At 35.4% G+C, this 24,027-nt stretch overlaps 1 protein-coding gene across 2 annotated transcripts in view; it reads left to right on the forward strand.

The window, feature by feature from the left end:
• The window catches only part of ORC3 (origin recognition complex subunit 3), a 120,245-nt gene extending 96,218 nt beyond the window's left edge, over positions 1-24,027 (forward strand). For both annotated transcript variants that reach the window (XM_074187122.1, XM_074187123.1), the window contains 7 exons: positions 2,451-2,584; positions 5,374-5,456; positions 6,964-7,064; positions 16,468-16,609; positions 21,889-22,005; positions 22,864-22,943; positions 23,758-24,027. In XM_074187122.1, the coding sequence (XP_074043223.1) occupies positions 2,451-2,584; positions 5,374-5,456; positions 6,964-7,064; positions 16,468-16,609; positions 21,889-22,005; positions 22,864-22,943; positions 23,758-23,863 (763 nt within the window). In that variant the 3' untranslated portion in view covers positions 23,864-24,027. The remainder of the gene's footprint in view (positions 1-2,450; positions 2,585-5,373; positions 5,457-6,963; positions 7,065-16,467; positions 16,610-21,888; positions 22,006-22,863; positions 22,944-23,757) is intronic.

The raw sequence follows: 24,027 nt of genomic DNA on the forward strand, positions 1-24,027 counted from the left end.
ACTTTTTTTTATCATAAGTTTCATATATATATATTTTAATTAAGGATATTATTTGAGATTTACAATTTTCCCCCCAATCCTACTTCCCTCCCCCCACCCCAATGGAAAACAATCTGTCAGTCTTTAATTTGTCTCCATGTTGTACATTTGATCATAACTTTCAAGTTCATACTTCTCAAGTTAATCTCTCCCAGATCTATTTTCCAGTCCATTTGTTTTTCCAATTAATTATTTTTAATTTTCTCCTTTTTTTCATTTTTTTAAATTTTGTTTGACTGATCTCTTGTTGTCACAAAGAGTCATTAGCTTCTATTTGCCCAAATCTAATTTTAAGGAATTATTTCTTCAATTAGCTTTTGTACTTCCTTTTCCATTTGGCCAGTTCTATTTTTTAATGAATTGTTTTCTTCAGTCAGTTTGTGTACTTCCTTTTCAAATCTATGGACTTTTTTCATGATTCTCTTGCACAATCTCTCATTTATTTTCCTTTTTTAAAAAAACAGCATTTTTTGTTCCAAACTTTTCCCCCTCCCCCTTTTGAAAATGGTAGGTAGGGGAAGCTTGGTGGCACAGTGAATAGAGAACAGGCCTTGGAGTCAGGAGGACCTGAGTTCTAATCCAGACTCAGACACTGAATAATTATCTAGCTGTGTGACCTTGGGCAAAGAACTTAGCTCAATTGCCTTGCAAAAAAAAAAGGGAGAGTGGTAGGCAGTTTGATGTGCTATCATGTAAAACATTTCCATATTATTCTCAGTTGTGGAAGACAAATTCAAAAGAATGAATAAATAAATATGTGCATGTATAGTTATGACCGTATATATAAAATAATATTGAAATTCTATGTTGAGTCAGTTTGAGTGACCCCAAGTCTTGCTTATCTTGTAGGTATGTGATGGGCAATCTGAAGGGAAAGGAAGCATGTACTTTGATCTTCTCTCCTTTGTCCTTTATAGGGCACAGAGCTACATGGGTTTCTTCCCATCTCCTTATTTATAATCTCATTTCCCCTGTGATATAGGCAATAATATTAAGAGCTAAATGTTGGTGATTCACCCAGAAGGAGTCAAAGGTCAAGCAAAACAGATCACTCAGCTGCATCTGACTTCTGAAGTAACCTTTTCTCATTTATGTCTACTGTTAACATAACCTGGTCCCAGAAAGACAGGATACAGAAAGTGGCTATATTTAATCCATATAACACATAAAAATTTAGGAATTTCTTGAATTTCTTCTTTATGCCCTATAAGCAACCCTTTGATTCATAAATGAAGAATCACTCTTGAGAAATTATTATATTATTGTAGAATTAGAAGAGAAATACGTTTTAGATTTTCATTTTTAAAATAGGAAAAGTTTTCACATCCTATCTTTACTAATTTCTGTCATACCTTGTTTTATGAATGGCATTTTTATATTTTTCAAATTTCAATTGAGGTAACCAAAATTTTTCTTTATCAGTCATAGTTAACTTGGTTTTCTTTGTTCTAATTTTGTGATATTAAGAATTGTCATCAGTATGCCATTATTTTCTCTCCATATGCTATGCACTTAAGGATGTTATTGGCATAACTATGTTTCATGGCTTAATAAATCATTAACCTTGATCCAATTGAGGTTGATTCTGCTCCTAAGCAAATGCTTTGCTAGAGAGACATCATCCACTGCTGCTGGGATATTTAAGTTCTCAATCCTATTTTGGATCTTATTTACTCTGTGGCCATGGACTGGTTACCTTCTCTCCCCACCTTACTAAATAAGAATGGTGTTTACCAATCTCCAGGATTCCTATGTTTGTGAAGGATCTTGTACTTAAGCTTTTGTTCTCATTTCAAGCAATTATTCCAGTTCACAAAAACCTTTTGTACTTGATTTGGCTAGTATATAAAATCAACAGTTAAAGGGTTTTTCTTATTCTTTCACATTTCTAACTAGCACAGTAGTTTGTTTGCAAATAGATTCAGTTGGGTAATCAAAGGAATTTGTATTGAAGGAGCCCTGCCTTTAAGAAATTGTTACTTATTGATTTTCCTTTGAGACTTCAGCTTTTCAGGGTGGCTAGGTGGGGCAGTGGATAGAGCACTGGCCCTGGAGTCAGGAGTACCTGAGTTCAAATTCGGCCTCAGACATTTAATAATTACCTAGCTGTGTGGCCTTGGGCAAGCCACTTAACCCCATTTGCCTTGAAAAAAACCTAAAAAAAAAAAGACTTCAAGCTTTTCAAATTTGAACATTATCATGTGAATTCCTCCAAATGCTACTGAAAATCAATCAATTATTGAAAATCTTCTCTGTAAGAAAATTGGTGACTGCCAATAAAACAATAACTACAATGAGTAAAAACATTGAATTATAAAAATTTTGACTTTCAAATTTCAAGAAGTACTGCTTTTTTGTTCATAAATTTGCCACATACATTACTTCTTAAGTCATTGATCCTGCTTTTGTAGGATGTTAGCTAAAGATGAACTGATGGCCATACTTCAGAAATGTGTAGAGGTTTTTAAATCCTCTCCTGGAAAACAGCTTGGGAATACAGCAGAGAAACTGCAGGAGTTCCTTACCCAATTTCAGAGTCTTGAAGGTGAGTGTGTACTATACTAACAGTTCCATTGCTCATGATAGTCACTCTGAAATGACATTATAGAACCTATATTCTGATGGCCTAAGTTATGAAGAAATGTTCACAAGTCCAAAATCCTTTCTTATCTCTGAGCCTCAGAAGCAGCTTATGAGCAGGCCAAATATTTATCCTCCAAATTTAGCTTAAGCAATGATTATTATCAAAATACCCAAAATAGAAGTTTCTGTACTAACTAAACAGTTCCTACATTTTATTTAAAAGAACTTTTCTATTAAAAAAAAAGGGGCAGCTAGGTGGTGCAGTGGATAGAGCACCAGCCCTGCACTCAGGAGGACCTGAGTTCAAATCCAGCCTCAGACACTTAATAATTACCTAGCTGTATGGCCTTGGGTAAGCCACTTAACCCCATTTGCCTTGCAAAAATCTTAAAAAAAAAAAAAGACTAATGAGAGAATAAAAAAACTCATACTTAATCCTTTTTAACTTTTTTTCAGCATTTTGCTCATTTTTTTTGTAGATTTCAAAAACACTTTATAAATTATTTATGAACTTAAAAATTTACTGGCTCTAAACTGTTTTTAAGGGTAGTAAGGTTCACTGCTAAGCTGACTGCCAAAATATGCATGAGGCTTATTCCAAAACAGATTTACATAAAGTTTCATCTTCAATATTTGTAATTATCTGAAGCACTCAAGACTGCTCTATAATGCTAAGACCACTGTAACTTAAAGTTTATTGTAAATGTGAAGTAATAACAGGATAACATTTAATATTTATTGAATGTATCATGTGTAGGGCATAAGTAGAAGACAGCATACCATACTTTTAAAGACATTTTTACCTTAATGGGCAAAAATGAACCCACAGAGATCATCAGCTTATCACTTACTCTTCTTCCTTGCCTGCTTGACACTTCTGAGGAATAGTGGTTCCTATTTTTTGGAGGAAGCAATAAATTTACACTCGTCATTTCTGGATACAGAAATGCTTCATGAATGACAGTTTGCTTGGTGTTTGTCAAGTGAGAAGTTGTTCTAAGCATAGTGGGGAATCAGTGAAGTAGATTAACAACTGATCATGTTAAACATTAATGCTCTAACTTTAAGCTTTGGATGGTCACATTTTTGCTCTGATTTTAGAAGTCTCTATATTTTTACTCAAACCTATATATTTTCTTTCATAGCTGTGTAATATTGTAGTGGACACTTAGTTAATATCAAGAAGAGAAGTTTGAAGGAACAGCATATCTCATCTATTGGACTGTCCTACATTTAAATTCCCATCCAACACAGAAGTATATAAAGATAGACATAAACAAACACAAACACAAAAATATATAAATGTCAGCCCAATTTTGAATCTGAATAGAATCATTTTGATATGAAAATATTATAATATTGTGCTTTTGAGAACAACTAGAAAGACAATGAAAAAAATCACATTACATGATACTGAGGGAACACTGTTTTTAGAGATTAAAAGCAGCCTGAAATATTTTAAAAATAGAAAAAATTATTAGATTATGAGCTTATAAAGGATGGGATTATGGGGAAGTGAAATGACATTGAAATCTTTGAAGGAGTAAAAACATTAGATTTAACAATTTTGTTATATTTCCAAAATTCTTTTCCACCAGGTAACCTGGGTTTAAAAATGTGATCATTAAAGGAGAGGGGGTAGCTAGGTGGCACAGTGGATAGAGCACTGGCCCTGGAGTCAGGAGGACCTGAGTTCAAATTTGGCCTCAAACACTTAATAATTGCCTAGCTATGTGACCTTGGGCAAGTCATGTAACCTCATTGTCTAAAATAAAATAAAGAAAAAAGAATTAAAAAATTTTTTAAATACGATCATTAAAATTATTTAAGAGGTCTTATTTAATGTATTAATTTAAATGTTAAAGTGGAAATAGAATGCCTTTGTTTTGAAGGATTAGAAATATTTATCTGCATGATTCCTAAAACACCTTCTATATTACACTCTAGATTTAAAATTATAGTTGGTGTTGAAAATATGAGCATAATCTCATGAATAACTCATTTATTTTAATAATTATATACAGTTTTTGTTTTTTTGAGATAATAAGAATGTACTATATGATAAACATTTATGTTTGGATTGAATTTTAAAACAAATAATATTAATAACTGAATTGGAATTCATTGTTGGAATCTGTGTGAGTCTGAATTATAAACAAACAAAATGTATTGAGACCAGAGATGGAAGAAAGATTTTTTGAAAACACAAGGAAAGAGCCTCATACTATACAATTCCCTCCAGCACCTGTGCTTTCAGAAAAGGTGAGGTGTCTTTTCTGGGTTTTTAAGCTATATAATTTTTTGAGTACCTTCCGTTTTTGAATCCTGAACCTTTCTGGTAGCCAAATCAATTAGGTATAGGCAAATCTAGACTAGCTTCACCAAATTTCCTTAATTAGAACATACAAAGGGGATAGGGATAATTGTTTTGGTAATTTAATATTCTGGAATAATCATTGAAAATAAATTTATAGATGTGATTTATATTTTTCCTGAAAGTGTTTTTAATTCAAGTTTTAGGAACTGAGTTTTTTGAAAATCTCTTTGTAGCATGAATTATGTAAAAAATGTGTTTACTAAAATTTAAGCTTTCAGAAGAAAATTAAATTAACTATCTTGTGGAACTCTAGCCCCTTGCTACATGAAAAAGTAACATGACTTTTGTTTTAACCTTGAGGTAGGAGGACACCTTCTAGTTAACTTAATTCAGTTGACTTCTCTTTTAAATGTTGAATATTGTTTTTGTTCTAGAAACAGAATCCAATGAGGAAGAGAATGGGTCAGGATCACAACAAAAAGGACTCCAGAAGACAGACCTCTATCACCTTCAGAAGGTGAGCCTAGTTTCTTATCTACAGGCTACTTCCTTTGGCCTATCTTTTTTAGTTGATTGCTCAAGATTTGTTCTGCTGTTTTCTGGTTTTGTTTTGAAATCACAAAGCATCCTTACTTTGTCTTTGACTTGTAACTGAACATCTTGCTTGACCCACTGCCATACCTTAACTCTGAATGTCATTAAACATTCAATGGGATCTGCTAGTCAGCCCAGATGGAAGTGTTCCCCTGGGAACATGCAATCACAATTAACAAGGGAAAACAAATTAGTTTCTTTTAACAAAGAGGAAAGTATATATGTTATATTAATAGATTATACTTACTCATTCATTGTGATTAGAGAGCTTTGCTAATTCCTTCCTCAGCAATCTTAGGTGCTTCTCTTTGTTCTATTTTTGCATATATACCACATCTAAACATTTATTTTTCAAACAGTTCTGAAACAGAAGTTCAGATGACTGCATTTGGGACAAATGATAGCATTGTTGCCATGTGATCAGTGATCATGAAATCATAGGAAGCATTTTTATTTTTGTTTTATGATGCCAAGTTACAATACTTGTACATTAAGACTTCATCTAGGTAGAATGGTTAATATGCAATCTACTAATATAGTTTTGAGAAAGATTGTTTATACTATAATACTATAAGTAGATTGCATGCCATTAGTAACTAGCTTAAACTTCCAATTTGCTTCTATTCCTGAAAGTTTGTAAGGTCCCTTTGTGAAATGAGGAGTATGATTTGAAAGTTTCTGCCTTAACCTTTGGAGTAAGAGTTTTTGCCTTTCTAGTCTCTTCCTGAAAAATGGTGTTAGGTTGGCCTGTTGTGTAATTGTGTTCAGCTTTTGTGACCTCATGGGCCATAGCATACTGGGTCCTTCTATCCCTGCCCCCCCCATCTTTCAAAGTCTATCCAAATTCATGTTTTTTATTTTTATAATACTATCTATCCCATCTCATCCTTTTCCATCCCTATCTCTCCTCTCTGTCTTATTTTAATTATTACTTATTTTTTCATCCATATGCACATGTATATTTTCAAATTACAAAATTTCCTTCCACCCTCCCTTCCCACCCCTCTCCCCTCAACAGCAAACAGTCAGGTTAGCATTGTACATAGATGTTTCTGATAAACATGTTTACAGATTAGTCATTTTTGGTATGAGGAATTAGAATTAAGGGAAAGACATGCATAAGAGATAATTTTTATAAAATGTTCATCAGATTCTAAAGGTTTTTTTTTTATTTTGTTTTGGTTTTCTTCCTCTGGATTGGTATAACATTGTCCATATCTGGTCTAATACAGTTGTCCTAGCTTTCAGAACTGCTGAGAGGAGCTACTTCCATTAAGGTTGTTCATCTCACAATGTTGTTGTTAATGCGTACATTGTTCTCTTGAGTCTGCTGTTCCTTTTTTTTTTGCCTACTACTGTCTAAACAATATTTCAATATTACTCTCCTTTACATGGAGATTTCCAAGCCAAGTATATTCTTTCTTCTGTAGTCCTTGTTGGAAATGAAGGAATTAAGAAGTTCAAATAAGAAGCAAACCAAATTTGAAATACTGCGGAATAGAGTTGTGGATTTGATCGACAACCTGGTGAGGTAAGCCTATAAATTGTGCTTCAGAGATAGATAATGTATCCTGGTCTGTTAAATCTAGAGGACTTATTAAGACATAAGACAATTATATTTTCAAGGTCAATTTATCCAGTTTAATTTGTACTTTGGGCTTGTTTTCAGTCTTTAACATTTCCTATCAAGTATCACTCCTGTTAATTGCTGCCCCAGATCAAAAGTTTGATGCCATGATGCTTTTCCAGTAATCAGGTGTCTGCGTTACAGACATTGGTGTTACTACAATAGCTCCAAGTAAACAATGGGTCTGGACATGTATCATTGTGGTCTGTGGATTTCATAAAAAGCTAGATTTTTGGTAACTATATAAAAATATCTAAGGGTTTGTAAATTGCCAAGGACATCCATTTAGGTCTACAGTGAAATTTTAGAGTAAAGCAAAGAAAATATATAAGAAGTAAAAGCAATAGAGCTTTAGAAGAAGATGAGAAAGAGCAAGGAGTTATTATTATCATCCTGGTTGTTATTTCATAGTTCATGATATTTATTGGTGTTTGAAAACCAACAAGTAACTTGGTCCTTAAGGGGGGGGGGGGAGCGAGAAAGAGAATGAACAATTGTAAAAATAGTATCAGGTATAGTTGCACAAGGATTTGTTCTAATGAATTACGTGGACTCAGAAAAAATGAGAAGCTCTTTCTTTTTGGACACTTTGGTGGAAGAATTATTGTAGCTGTATTTCAGTGAGAAATACAACCTATGGGGAAGAGGTTCAAAATAACTAACAAAATGTGGCAAAAGGAAGATTATGGAGAGAAAACTGTTCCATATAAAAGTGTTAAATTGTAGAATAGTAGTAAGTGACCAGGTAGTAGAAAACAACTTTATATGATTAATAGTTTTCACCTCATCTTGTTAGCCAACACCTGCCTTGGCCTCTCCTTTTGCTATATCCAAGTTTCTAAACAGTTTATCAAACTGTGATTATTGTTCTATCAGCAAAAACTATCTTGGAGCCTGGTTTTAAACATTTTGATTGTAGCCTGGACATCTGTATCTTTTGTTTCCTGTTCATGTAGTTCCCAAAGCTAAAACTAGAAAACAACTCAACCATCCCCTTCTGTGTTCTTAAATATTTAGCTTCCTGAGTAACTGGACAATAACCTGCTGTCACCTGGGCTCGTGCCCCTCATTTCCTCTCTCTTATTCTTGCCTTTCACAAAAGTGTCAGGGTCAGGCAAACTGTTAGACCACTCACCCAGCCCAAAGCACTGTTGTTCCTGCCAGGACCTTCTCTTGGTATGTGAAGCAGAAGTCAAAAAAGGCTGAGAGCAACTGAACTATGCTTTTCCCATTCCCATCTGGTGGGAGGAAAGAAGGAAGCTCTTAAAACTACTTAACAACTTCCGAGTAGTTAAGACTTCAGAAACATTGTGAGTGAAGAGTGTTGTGCTGGGCAGAAAAGTTTACTTGGGATAGATCAGAATGAAAAAGTAGAGCCTTGCAATCATTCTTCCAATTCCAGTCTCCATGCTTATGTTAGGGAAAGGAGAATAACCCTCCCAGCTGAGGTGGGGCCAGAGGCTTGCTCCTGCCAGCTTAGGAGTCAACCACTGCCAAAAGCAGTCAGTGACACCCCCTCAGGTGAATCACAGGGCAGGTAAATGGTGCCCAGCCTGGGATAGATGATTAAAACCTGATCATATTTTGATCCTTATCCATCTATATACTTCCTGTGTTGCTTTCTGGAGAAACCTTGTTGAGAACTATAGCTTTGGTAATTGCTAGCCAAGCTTTTCTGTTCCAACAGTCTCTTCAATGTTTCCTTAAAGGTTTTCCTCATTAATCTCTCTTCTAGAGCAAAAGTTATTGTTCTCAATGTGTAAGATCTTGGTGCATTCATTGATCATGCTCTTTGGAGAAGTGACATTTAATACACCATAATCATTTAGACACGTTAGATATGTGCCCTAAGACCACCAGCTAATTGACCTTGGATTACCTGGTTAGCTGAAGAAGTTTAGTATTGTATCCAGTCCTCTTTTAACTTCCACTTGAGAGTTCCCCCTCCCCCCATGTTCTAAATCTTAATTCATGGTCTATTCATACAGGTTTTCCTAGCAAGTATTATGTGACTAATTTTTTCAACCAGATTTGAAAACATTTGTCATTCCTAGCAGAAGATTATTCAGTAGCACTCTACTTCAATGAGGGCTTCAAAGTTCTTTCCACAGAAGTCTTTTTTCAGTCCCACACTCTCCTTGGTTGTAGTTTAGCCAATTAATTAGGGAAGAGAGTAACTAAATATTTGTTTTCTTTTGCAGGATCCTTTATAGTGAGATAAATATATATCACATTTTATAAATGCTAGTGAGAATAGACTTTATAGTATCATGAGGTTACTTTAGATACTGCTGTCTCCTTCAAACAGGGTTCAATCATTGATAATTGTTAAAAACTTTGGATTCTTCAGGGAAAAAGTTGCTTTATAAATGATACAAAAATAAAGTCCAAATCTTTCTCACTGCTTTTTAGCAGAAAATGAAGTAAGGAGTAAAAAACTGCTACACATCAAATTATTGATATTTAAAAAAAATAATCCTTCCGATTCCCAGTTTTTGATGATACTAAAGTCCAGTATTTTTGGCACCACCTATAAGGAAAACTTAGCAAATCACCCATCTTCTACAGAATTCTGACCTGAATCTACAGTACAGATCATTCAGAAGCACACATTACAGCTACTCAGTTTCAGATAGCTTTTAAGCCTATCTATCAACAAAGTTCACTTAAAGACAAGAGTTGTAATGGTGCATTCCCACCCAAGTTTGTTTTCTACATACAGCTGGCAAAAGGAAATTCTGACATCTAGGTTTTGTTTCTCTTTGTTGTTTCAACTGCTGTAGTTGAGTTCTGTCACACTAAAGGCAAACCCTTGATATTTATTACCCATAATGTGGTTTATTTGAGGATTGCAAAAAAAAGCTCCCCTTGCACCCACAGGTAAATTATTTGCAGTTACATAAGCTAAAAGGGGAAATTTTACAAATGAAGAGAGTTTGATGGTGGCTAACAATTAAAAATAACATCTTTTTTAGGTGATATCTTAAGAGTTTCTGAAATTCTCATATTTGCTTAAGCTGGCTATGTGGGTGTCATCATTTTTCCACTAACTTGCTTTGTGTATAAGGTGATGATAATGACTTTAACAAGATGCAAATTCTAGTGTAAAATTCTCTCAGTGGCAGCTTTGAGTAATGAGTTTTGTGTTTATATATGTGTTTGATGTGGAAAAGAAGTGCTTCAAAGAAGAAGAAGAAGAATGCAGAAAAACATTTGATTGGAGAAGACCCTCCTTGAATTTTATCCCCTTAGTTAAGTGAATTCAGAAACAGTTATTGAATGATTTCAGTAGGAGGATCAGACTGAAGTAGGGAGGAAACACAAACATTTATGTACTTCTAAACATATTATGTGGTAGGTGTGGTACTAAGGACATTGTGAATCCCATTTGATCTTTGCAAAAACCCTGGGAAGTAGGTAGTATTATTATCTTCGTTTTACAGATCAGAAAACTGAAGTAGTTAAGGGAATTGTCCAGGGTCACTTATTAAGTGATTCAGGTCACCCTGATTTCAGACCCTATGCACTCTGCTGTGCTACCTACCCACTCTTGGTAAATTTTAAGTAATAATAAAACACAGCTAGTCATCAACTTAATATATTTTTATCCCTAAAGTTCCTCTTAAAGTCACTTGTTTGGACCATAGAGTGTAATTTCCCATGGAAACAATGTTATTTAATGTAAAGAAATCCAGTACATTTATTAAGCACCTACTCTATGTAGGCCATTTGGAATTCAGAAGTAATCCTAGGCCTATTTTCAAAGCTCTTATAGTCTAATTGGAGTGTGTGGACTGACACACAAATTGTATACAAATTTTGTAAAGCAGAATGTGAAAAATGCAAAACACAAATCTAAGTAAAAATACTATTAAGAAATATAAGTGGAGGGGCAGCTAGGTGGTGCAGTGGATAGAGCACCAGCCCTGGAATCAGGAGGCCCTGAGTCAAATCTGATCTAGACACTTAATAATTACTTAGCTGTGTGACCTTGGACAAGTCACTTAACCCCATTGTCTTGCAAAAACCAAAATATTTTTAAAAATTTTTAAAAGAAATGTAATTAGTGAAAAATCATTTTCAGATAGAAGTAAGAACTTCATGATTGAATGAAGAAGCATTTATTAAGTGCTTACTGTGTACTAAGTGATAGGTAGACAAATAGAAAAGTGGACCTTTCTCAAGAAATTCACACTCTAAAAGGAAGGAGACAATACAAGGCAAGTTTTAAGGGCAAACTGAATGGAAAGATCCCATGGTCCTTAGGGTACAGTAGCAAAGTGGATGTTAATGCCTCCTCTTTAATGTCATTTGGACTGATAAAATCATCATAAAATATTTTTTGATGTTGAACCATTGGATTAGACCACGATTTGGAGACAAGAATTTTATTTTCTGAAGTTGTAGCACCAGAAGGCGCAGTTTCTAGGCTGCATTTCCAATGGTATTGCTTTTCAGGATGACTAAGGACACTTGGCTGGGAGCATTGCAGTATCAAGGCTCTTGGGTTCAGGGGCCTGGGCTGTCTCCATAGAAATCTGAGGGAAGATGGTGGTAGAGACAATTTTGTTTACCTGACACATGCGACCTCCTGTCACTCCCTAAGGGCAACTTGCTGCTTCAGATAAGTTGACTTCCCTGCTCCTTATGCAGTATTGTCAGGTAGTTAGTGGGGATGACTGGCCTCTTCTCCACATGAGTTGCTTCCCCAATTGACATAATGTGAGGGCTGAATTGGAAGCAGAAATGGTAGTCTGGTGGTGCCAATTCCAGGGCTCCTGTGCATATTTGCTTATTGGTGGTAGTTATTCAGCAAGTGTGGTAAGGAAGGTTGATTTCCCTTTCATAATAATTTCTCCTCTTGGTGATGGCTCTGGGAGCTGGATTTGAAGCAGGACTGGTTGTTTGGGAGGTCATTGCTATTCCCGAGGTCTTTGGGCTCAAAGTACCAGGCTATCTATCACCATCAGTCTGAAAGATGGTGATCAAGATAGTGGTGATGGTGGTTTGATTGCCAAACATGCTGTTTCCTGTCTCGCCCTTAGTTGTCTGCAACTTCATCTAGGCTGGCTTGCCTACCCTGTGAGTTACAATTGGTGAGAATAGTTGGCCCCTTCTCTACAGGAGTGGTTTCCCTGGATCATGACTTTGAGAAATGAACTAGAGGCTTGGAGGTAGCACATGAGATGAAGGACCTTGCAAGCAAGTAGGAATTTTCAGTTTTGGGAGAGAGGAGAAAATAAGGGCAGAGAGTTCATCATAGTGATGAATGATTATTAGACCAAAAATGCAGAAGTTTGTGAAGGTCAGTATGAGAAACAAGGGGTGGTAAAGAGTCTAGTTTGGTAGATAAATAAAGAAAAGTAGCCTAAGACAAGGCTGGAAAGGTAAATTAGAGATAGATTGTAGAGAGTCAAGTTATGGCACTGAGATTTGTACATCATTTATTGGAAAATTACTGAGCATTTTTGATTGGACTAGTCAGATATTCAGAACATTATGGTAGGAAGATCATTCTGGCAGTTGTATGGAGGATGAATTAAGGAGAGATAGGAAGAAATCCAGATAGTAGGCTGTTATAACAATCTCAAGTAGGAGGAGGTGATGGCCTCAAGAGATGTTCTAGAGGTGGAATCAAGAGAATTTAGCTGCTGATTGAATGTAAGAAGTGAGGGAAAAGGAATAGTCCTGGGTTACTCCAAAGTTAGCAGACTGACTAGGAGGTGCCAACAGTGGAAATAGGGAAATGCAAAGGCAAGGAAAGGACTAGGTTTGGGGGTTGGGCATAAGGAATAAATGAGATTGGTTTGGGATATTTTAAGCTTTAAGTGCTAGTTAGAACATAGGAATCAATATTTTGTAAGAATTTACAGGTGTGGGACTAGAATTTTGAGAAATATTTTCTTAGGAAAAGTTAGCATCTGTATAGAACTGTCTAATCATTTAAGTATTAGTAATAGATGAGATAACCAAGAATAAAAGAATAGAGAAAGAAGAGGACCAAGGGGCAGGTAGGTGGTACAATGGATAGAATACAGGTCCAAGAGTCAGGATGTCCTGAGTTCAAATCTGTCCTCAGACATTCAACATTTACTGTGTGACCTTGGGCAAATTACTCATCTCCAATTACTTTGCACAAAAAGAATAGGAGGAGGAGTTGGAACAAGTACAGATCCTCACATTTCAACTCTTCAGTGTGTTTATTGCTGTGCCTATGTTCTAGGTACTCTGCTAGGTGCTAGTGATAGAAAAACAAAAGTGAAACAATTCTTCTTTATAAATTCTGTTGTACAATAGTATATAAGTATCTAAATTTTAGTTTGTTGGGGAGGCACTTCCTGTTATAAGAAAATAGGAAGACCTGAAATATGAAGAAACTGGTGATTCTAAGAGACTGAAGTGAAAGGAGAATACATTTCTAGGCATAGAAGAGTGCAAAGGCAGTGACAGGAGATGGAAAATAATACATGAACTACAGCAAGTAGGTCAGCCTAGTCAAAACAGAGTTGATGAAGAGGAGTAATGCAAAATAATGATGGAAAGCATATTGGGGCCATATTGTAAAAAGGTTTAAATAAGATGAAAACACTTATATTTGACTCTAGAAGTAGTAGGAAATTGCTGGAGTTGTTGAGGAGAGTGACCTTTAGTCACAGGTCATACCTTTGCTTTAAAAATATCACTTTGGCAAATTGTTCTGAGGATTGATTGAAGAAAGATGAAAGATGGAGAATTGATGCAGGAAAACCAATTAGGAAGCTGATGCAGTAATCCAAGTAAGAGATGATGAAGGACTGAAGTAGGTAGTGAAGTGGCCATGTGAATAGAGAGATTTGAGAGAATGAGACTTGACAGACTTGAGAGATGTGATGGAGGTAGACTCAACAAGATTTTGAAAGTGATTGGATAGGCAAGTGGATTACAATGGAAAACTGGAAGTGTGGCAGAAATGGGGAAGTTCAAAAGAGGAATGGGTTTGGGAGAGTAAAGATGATGTTTTCAAGGCTACAAGCTTGACTGTTGCTTAAATGGAGACTAGGTTTAGGGAAAATTTGTTGTTGATGTGTCTGTGTTTAAAAACAGGAGAGATGGAAGAATATTTGTAGGCTAAGAGAAAAAATACAGAAAAAAGGGAGAAACTACAGACAACTGCTAAGAATGAATAGGGGAAAGGAGGGAGCTAGAGTCTTGAGGAGAGAAGAGAAAGCTTGGGCATGTGCAGAATGTTATTGGTCACCTTTGAGATAAATAAAAGAATTGACATGCAATAGTGATGCCCAACTGAGATTAAGAAGCATAAATTGATAGTGGATTTAGACAGTAAAATTTTATTCAGCAGCATTTGGGCAACAGGGTTAGGAGAGAAAAGGGTAAGTGGGGCAGAAGATTTAAAGAATATAAATCCTAGAGAGACAAAGGGACAAGGAATATCAGGGTTGGAGGAAAGATTATTATAGAAATGACTGTATAGGATCAAAAATGGGTGGAAAAAGCAAATGAGTTTATATACAGAGAGGAAAAAGGGAAATCAAGAGAAAAAAAAAGGTCCTAGTAAAGGTTAAAGAGAAAAGGTCAAAAGATAGAAATAGTAGTCAAAAAGGTTCATGGAGAAATTTAATCAGTTCTTTACAGTATTAACAGAAATTAACTATCACTTCACTAGTTATTTCTATGGGAAACTGTTTTGAAAGTTACAACATGGAATACCAAAAACATCTTCCCCCATTCCTCTATCCCCACTCCCACCTTAGCTATAATCCATTGATAGTGATTCCTGAGGCCCCCAACAGGAGCTAGGAAGTGAACATCAGGACAAAGATTATGAACTAAAGAGTAGGGCTGGCACCATTGTAGATGTTAGACCCAAGTCAGATACTGTTTGTTTTCTCCTAGAAAGAAATGGATACAGATTTTTCATGCTGCCAGGATATTTCCCACTTGCCCACAGTTTTGAGCAAGGCCTATGATCTTTAGGAAGACCTGTGTTTTTCATGCTTTAAACAAGTTAGAAAATAAGATCTTTTGTTAGCCTGCCCTCTGACCTGTTCATATGTTACCCTTCCAATTTAGACCCTGTGATAGCCTTTCTAGTCTGACCAGACTGGGGTTCATATCTTGGCACAGTACAACTAATACACATGCAGAACATGCTTTTAAATGGTTTTGAAAATAATAGATTTTGTTAATATTTTCCTGATATCCAATATTTCCTGATATCCAATATCCTGATATTTCATTGGGGGTATGAAGATCTCTAAATATAGCTCAATATTTACTTCTCAAAACATTTTAAAATTTAATAAAAATAAAATTCTAGTCTGTATTAATCTGAGGCCATACATTTTCCCTTAAATCATTTTTAAAAAATTTAAATCTCTAAATCTAAAATATATGAAAATTCCTACTATATTATTTCTTTAGAACATCTCATATGGGGTGGCTAGGTGGCGCAGTGGATAGAGCACCAGCCCTGGAGTCAGGAGGACCTGAGTTCAAATCAGGTCTCAGACACTTAATAATTATTACCTAGATGTGGCCTTGGGCAAGCTACTTAACCACATTTGCCATGCCAAAAACAAACAAAGAAAAAAACAAAGTACAGCTCATATAAATACTTGTTTTCCTGAGGGTCTGTGTTTTGAATAAATCTTTAACAAGAAATGAATAAATGTTTATTTTCAGAAAGCACATTTCAGTTCATTCAATACACATCTTTAATTTTTTTTAGTTTTTGCAAGGCAGTGGGGTTAAGTGACTTGCCCAAGGTCACACAGCTAGGTTATTATTAAGTGTCTGAGGCTGGATTTGAACCCAGGTCCTCCTAACTCCAGGGCCGGTGATCTATCCACTGTGCCACCTAGCTGCCCCAATACATGTCTTTAAAGAAAAAAAAAACTTTTAAGTTCAAGTTTCTTTTAAGGTTTTGAACCAAATTATATGTGTCATTTTTTTCTGGAGATTTAATTTAAGAATTAAAAGTGTAGTATCTTTTATCAATAAAGATATGAAATCTTACTTAAAAGACATAATTATTACTTATGAATTTATACAAACCATTTTGCTGCTCTGGTTATTAGTTTCCTGTCCATAAAGTAAAGGAGTGGGAGGGGCAGGATTTATTTATTTATTGAGATAACTTCCACCCTTAAATCTATGATCACAAGAGAGGGGAGAACTGAGAATGATGAGCAGCACAAAGTTAGCTTTCACTTTGTATCTTTCTTTTTTGAAAATAGTAAACTGATCATTAAGAGCAGTTTGAGAGACTTTATGTCCAAAAGTTGGTATCTCAATTTGACTATTTCAGAAAATACCTGACCCCTCCAGACACACAGACGCTGTATGAGGTGTTCTATTTCACTGGGTCTCACATACTGCGTGAGCACTTGAATGCCGCTCCCCGAATTGCTCTTCATACTGCACTCAACAATCCTTATCATTATCTGAAGGTAAGAAGTGAGTTCTTAAGAAGAAATGTTGTCTTAGCTGAGAACAATAAGCTTTGGTCAGTGCTGTACTCTACATTAATGCAAATTGTATTAGTTGTCATAAAAACTTATCAGGACATTCTAAATGATGTACTTTGTTCTCAATGAGCATTTAGAAGTTTTTTCCTTAGAAATCTTATGAATTTGATTTTTAGTCCAGCAAGTCACAACTGGTATTATTAAAAAAAAGACAACCAAGGCATTAACCACAGCTGAATCATATATCTTCTTTATCTTTTCTCTAAAATATTTTTAAAATTTTTATGATTGGTTCACACAAATATCAGTGAAAGATTTTATACAGTCATATAATGACTAAAAAATAATGCAAGGCTGTTCTGGGACTTTTATTTGTAAATTACAAAAAAAAAAGCATTTGGTAAAGCAAATATTTTCCTAAATATATTCCATTCATATGTTAAACTCACACAAAAATCCTCTACAGGCACAAGTAAATATAACTTTTGTGTTGATTCTCACTGTGTGTTCACCAGTGTCACAGAGAAGATAAGCTGTGAAAAATTCAAATGGAAGTGAATTCTCTTAAGATGATGAGGGTCTCCAAATTTGTAGTGATGGCATTGAAGCCTCAAAACACTAGGAGGTCTCCTCAATAAAACCCACAATCTAGAAAAAAGAGGTCAGGGGGCAGCTAGGTGGCACAGTGGATAAAGCACGGGCCCTGGAGTCAGGAGTACCTGGGTTCAAATCCTGTCTCAGACACTTAATAATTACCTAGCTGTGTGGCCTTGGGCAAGCCACTTAACCCTATTTGCCTTGCAAAAACCTTAAAAAAAAAAAGGTCACACTAGCAACCCTCACAAGAGAACCAGTTGAATGAAAATTCTGTTACCCAGATAACAGGATGCTAGTGTTTGGACAAATAGGGGTGGGGAGTAGAGGTGATAAGGGAGGAGTGTTTTGGAGATTGCTTAGTTTATGATCTGGGCAATATCCTTCAACAAGTTGGATGAAGAATTAGAAGACTGAATTTCATTTGAGAAAATATGCAGTCCCTTCAAATTTCTCAAACTGCTTCTTGCTACCAGTACATGTCTTACAAATATTCTCTTGGTGATGTCATATTGCTGAGATTTATAAACTCTACTGTCACAGAAGAATTAAATTGGAGTTAGTCAAAGTTGTATTAGAAATATGTAAGGTGGATGTGAGTAAACTACAACAAATGACCAACTATTATTTGTATGCAACAATTGTATAAAAGAAATCACTAAAACCATGTATGACTGAAAAAAACATTCACCCTTTACCAAGTAAGTGATAGCAAATAGAAAAACAAGGTGTTTACTGCATTGGGCAGAGCCTTTATTGAAATGACCCAAATACAAATGGCAATGATGAGGAGAAGATGCAGATGAATTGAGACCTATATTTATTCAAGGAGCTTGCACTTAATTCTTTCAAGTATCCCAAATCCCCTTCATTTAGAAGTTTGGCCATGAGAGGGAAGGAAAAGGAGAATTATAACAAGATGAGACAGAAGGACCAAGGAAAGACTTTTTTAAGACTGGAAATACCCAAGATTGTTTGTTGGCAGAAAGTAAAAAAACCCAAAGTAAAGAGATTGGTAATCAGGAACATGACTACTGGAGAGAAATGCTGGAAGAGATAGCAAGTAATTCTTATAGTTATTGACTGTTGGAATTGGATAGGACCTTAGAGAGCATCTAATTAAAATACTTTCTTTATATAGATGAGGAAACTGAAGTTCAGAGAGCTTAAGGGACTTCACCACAGAGAAGGAGTCCAGTGGATAAAGTGACTGGGTCCAGAGTCAAGATCCAAGTTCAAATCCTTCAATAGAAACTATGTCTCACCCTGGGTAGTCACTTAACTTCAGTCTGCCACCATTTCCTCAACTTAAAATGGGATAACAAAATGGGACATTTATAAAGCATTCAGCACAGGTCAGGCACATTGTAGGTGATTTTACACATACATACATACATATATATTATATTTATATGCACATATATAATCTGTTTTTTTCTTTGTCGCTGTAAAGTAGCTAATAAGTGGCAGAAACACAAACTGACAGGTTCTGATTCTTGACCCAGCATTCTTTCTACCATCCCACAAAGGATAGGAATTAGGTACCATTCCTCCTCTGAGACAGAAAAGGAGAAAAAACAGAGAAGTATGGGGGATTTGAGGAAACTCCTCATGAATGAGGAGTGTGTGTTAGGAAACATAAATATATAGATGCAAAAAGATTTTAAACAGAATTGAAACCTGTCCTTGGTGCTCTACCAAAACTTCTTTTTCTAAGGCCAAAAATTATCTTTTGCCAAATACCTTTCTTCAGTCCTCCCACTTAACTTGTCCAGTAATTTGGGCCTTGTTCTGTTCTGGGACTTAACATTGTGCTCTCTGCAGAGATGCAGTGTGCTTGTTGAGTTAACTGACATTGGATTTTGATCAGTGTGGTAGTAAATAAAGAGCTGTCAACTTAGCCCCTAAAGTAGTAAATTCTGTACAGTCTGAATTTCATCTGATAAAATCTTATCAAAAGCATTTTATAAAAGAATTCAGACCCTGGCATTGACCTACCAAGGAATTCCACAGGAATGTAACTATGTAATAGCAATATAGTATAATAGAAAGATCTGGGTTTGAGTCTTGGTTCTGATAGTGTGCGTGATTCACTTTGTCTTAGTCTCAGTTTCCTTGTTTTTAAATGACTCACCAGTTATGTGAAAAAAGACATTGTTAAATGTAAAACTTTATATGTTTGGTCAATAGTGATAACTAGAATTTCTTCAGAGCTCCAACTTGTTCATTTTGATACTTTAAAAACCTAAAACAATTTAGAGTTTTGTCATCTTAAATTTTGCCCAGATGTCATTATGTTCTCAGAAATCATAAGAGGACATAAGAGATGGCCAGCAATACCCAAGGGAGAGTGTTACAATTGCAGCACACTGTAGGAGATCCGAATTCTTGTTCTTGTTTTTCCAATACAAGATATGGTAGGAAAGCAGCAGCTACAAAGAGGAACTTAATTCTGATCTTGAATGATTGATACATTTAAGAATCATTTCCTGTCTTTGGGTCCCAGATTTGGCTGTCATCAGCAAGAAAGCAATCACGGCTACTCAGTTTCTGATGGGGAAGTAAACAAGATTGCAAAATATTTTTGTTCTTTCTCTGCTTTTAACAAACATGACTCTGTGGTATATGATTATACTACAATTGTCATAAGGAAGCCTATGGCAAAGTATCTTTTTATCAAGTCCCATTAAGTTCAAATGTATTTCCATTCTAATAAGAATTCAAGTACTTTTATTTCCAATAAGAAGCATTGCATGGGGGGGCAGCTAGATGGTTTAAAGGCTAGAACACTGGCCCTGGAGTCAGGAGACCTGAGTTCAAATGTGGCCTCAGACACTTAATACTCACTTAGCTGTGTGACCTTGGACAAGTCATTTAACCATTTAACCATCAAAAACATTGTAAGGCTACCCTGTTGGTCTTTCCTCATAGGAATAGATGGCAGTATTTGCTATATCTTTAAAAGGACAAGTTTCTTGGAGCATTTCCTTAAATTACCAGTATTGTGATCTAAAGATACAGTTTATAATTTTGCCATGCAAATAAATAAACAAACAAATAAATAAAAGTAGCATTCTACTGGAGTAGAACTTTTATGAGCTGTATTTCTGGCAGACTCCTTTATTTTTTAAATTAATAAAAGTATATGATTAGAGATTTACATTCTTAAGGTCTAATTCCTTTATGAATAGGTTCTTCTCTTGTTTTGAATATTGGGCATCAACAAACAATAAAAAAAAAAACCAATTTTCTTATGATTTAGAAAATGGCTACTGTGTGCCTTTCTACTTGGATAACATTGTTAATTGTTATCTCAGTTTAACCTTTAAGTCTCTATAACATTGATGCTCCCTAATCCACCAAACAAACCCAAGGAAGTTACCCTAAATACTATGGTGGAAAGCACCTGACACCATTAATCCTGTGTGACTTTGGACAAGTCACTCAGTTTGTCTGCGTCTCAGTTCCTCATCTGTAAAATGAAAAGTTTGGACTAGATGAGCTTTACCACCATCTCTTCCAGCTCTGTGATCCTATAATATATATTTGAGAACCATTCCAAACATATTCCAATTACTACAGCAATTTAGAAAAGATCATCAAAAAGAAACCAGACTCAAATAATTGAAAAATCAATAATGGGTCAAGAAAGAATCTTGCACATTTTCTCTATCTGCTGTAATCTCAGATTGGTTTTCCTTAATTTTTTTTTTTCAAGAGGGTTCAGTTACCTGGGGAACACAGACCCTAAGAGGAGAGGGGAAGAAATAGCTGATACATAAGAGATGACTTGTTTTCTCCTTTTCATATAAGAATATTAGAAATAGGCACAGCTAGGTGGCATAGTGGATAAAGCACCGGCCTTGGAGTCAGGAGTACCTAGGTTCAAATCCGGTCCCAGACACTTAATAATTACCTAGCTGTGTGGCCTTGGGCAAGCCACTTAACCCCATTGCCTTGCAAAAACTTTAAAAAAAACAAATATTAGAAATACTAAAGAAGACAAGGTAGTGTAATATATTGAAAAGAGTACTGAATTTGGAATCAAAGGAAGTGGGTATAAATCATAATCTCCAGCTTGTCACTCCACTTTTCTAGGCTTCAGTTCCCTCATCTGACATATGAAGGGAAGTGACTTAGATGATCTCTAAGATCCCCCTGGATGCTGTCATCCTTATAATGAAGGACTTGGTTTTATGGTGCTTTATAGGAGCTGACCCAACAAATCTTAGACTTCTCTTTAAGAAAATGGTGTTTTCTAGGCTTATACGTAATTGGAAACTTATTCATTTGATGTCCAATTATGCATATAACTTTTAAAACTACGAAAATGACATTTTGTTGAAAATTAAAAAGAAAATCCACTTTTTAAAAATAATAATGCAGCTATGGTTTTCTTCATAATTATTAGGAAAATGAGAAACAAATAAATATTGTGCATTCTTCTGGTCTTGAGAACATTCCTCCAAAAGAAATGTCACCAAAGTCCTAGAAGAAAAGAATGTTCAGAAATAACATAAAATGTAACTCACCAAAATAATTCAGCATATTGAACCACCAAAAAATACCTTTTTAAAAGAAATATCATTTTATTTCAGCTCAATAGCTTCTGATTTTGCTTCCTACCAACTGTAAAAAAAAGCAGTCACAATTTACATTATTTTTAGAATCAGGCTCTGAAAAGTGAAGATGACTCCATTCCAAATGTAGCACCTGACATCTGCATAGCATACAAACTTCATCTGGAATGTAGTAGGCTCATCAACCTTGTGGACTGGTCAGAGGTATGTTAATACCTATGTTAATACAAGCTATATTTGATCTATATGCTTAGTTATATATAAACACTTTCTTTGAATGTTTGAATTGCATTTGCTCTTGTGGATCCACATCGTTCTTTAAATGTCTTTTCCTTCCACTTTTGAAAGTCTTAAGTCCCCTATTATTATTTTTCTTATCATGATAAAAGAACAAAATATACTTTGATATACAAACCCTATACAAATCGGGAAGTACTGGGTTTAGAGTTCTTGGCATGGCCCTAGACAACTGAGTTTGTTTCTTTTCTAAGAGAGATAACGTTATACAGAAATAATATTGTTGTTCTGTCAGATGAGTGCTTTGAGGATTAAGATACTGAGGAGACCCTTGTTTCATTTATTCCATAGGGTGAACTGTATTATTGTATTATTTTCATTAAAAAGTTGTTTTCTAGACAGCATTTTAAAGGCATGCCTCCAGCAAAGGATCGGGAAGCTTGGGGAGAGGGCCACTTTTCACTGAAGGTCAGGGGAGGGTAAAGAGTCACTTGAGCCTCTGATTAATGCTGCCTTTAATTCTTCTTTATCACATGTACAGATTTTTGAAACTTGTCAGTTAACATGGTAACAATTCATTGTATATGATTGCTTTTAAATATATTATTTAGGATTGCCAAACTGTTAAGAATAAAGGGCATTTTGATGGGGGCAAAGTAAAGAATCATGTGTACATACAGGTCAACAGCTTTTTCTGATCTGGCTCAAATGGAGGGGATGTTAAAAAAAAGACAAAGCAAAAATATGTATGTCCATATGTGCAGGATATTTGGCAAGCCTAAAAATATTCAAAGTATTAAGTTCTATGTTTGGTCCCTTCAAAAGGCTTTTGCAACAGTGGTAACAGCTGCTGAAGAAACAGATCCAAATTCCACAGCCTCAGAAGAGATAAAGGAAATTATCCAGTATCCTTTTATATAGTTTTGCACTATTCAAATACACAAAACTTACTAGCCTGTCCATTTTTCATATCTTCACTGAAGATTTACAAAAGCAAACACTGTAACTAGATCTAATAATTAAATTCTTAGTAGCTAAATTTGTATAAAGTTGTACTGAATTTCTACTTTGGAAATAAGCCAGAAACACAATTTTGTGTATACATGCATACATACATACATACATACACATATACATACACCCATATGAAAAGTCACATTCCACAATGTAATTTTTTTCCCCCCACCAAAAATGGAACCTCTAATATTTCAAGAGTTATCTTGAGGGGGTGGCTAGGTGGCGCAGTGGATAGAGCACCAGACACTTAATAATTACCTAGCTGTGTGGCCTTGGGCAAGCCACTTAACCCCATTGCCTTGCAAAATCTTAAAAAAAAAGTTATCTTGAGTACTTTACTGTATAGTCTGTTTAATGTTTAGGAAAGTGGAGAGTGCTATTTTATACCACTTGAAAAATTTAGAAAGCTTCAATTAGGTACTCAACATTGATTTAGTTTCTCCCTAGAGACAGCTAGGTTTGCAGTGAATAGAGCACTGGCCTTCAAGTCAGAAGAGGAATTCAAAACCTAGCTGTGAGACCTTGGGCAAGTCACTTAACCCTGAATGCATCGCCTCCCTGATGTTAACATTGTTTCTTCCTATTTCCTTTCCCTAGTAATAGGTTGAATACATTTTATTACTCCCTAGTCTCCCTTCAATTGACATAGTAACATCAGAGCAGAACCATGACATAGTAACTTTCCTTAGCTTCTACCTTCAGTGCTCGATTTATTAGAGCCGTATCTGAACTAGAACTTTTAGGATTTATAAAGCCTACCAAACAGAAGACTGATCATGTGGCAAGGCTGACTTGGGGAGGCTGTTAGAAGGCAAGTGAGCAAAGCCAGAAGAGCAGTGTTAACTGTTTTGTTTTCCCAAACTGTGGTAACAGTTTTATTTTTTTGTTAGTGAATCATTACAAGATTGTGAGACAGTCTCTTGTGAAGTTATGAAGTATGTGTGACGTAATAAATCTTTTGACTAATGTAAA

The sequence above is a fragment of the Macrotis lagotis genome, chromosome 5, assembly GCF_037893015.1.
Source record: "Macrotis lagotis isolate mMagLag1 chromosome 5, bilby.v1.9.chrom.fasta, whole genome shotgun sequence".
NCBI classification, from domain to species: domain Eukaryota; kingdom Metazoa; phylum Chordata; class Mammalia; order Peramelemorphia; family Peramelidae; genus Macrotis; species Macrotis lagotis.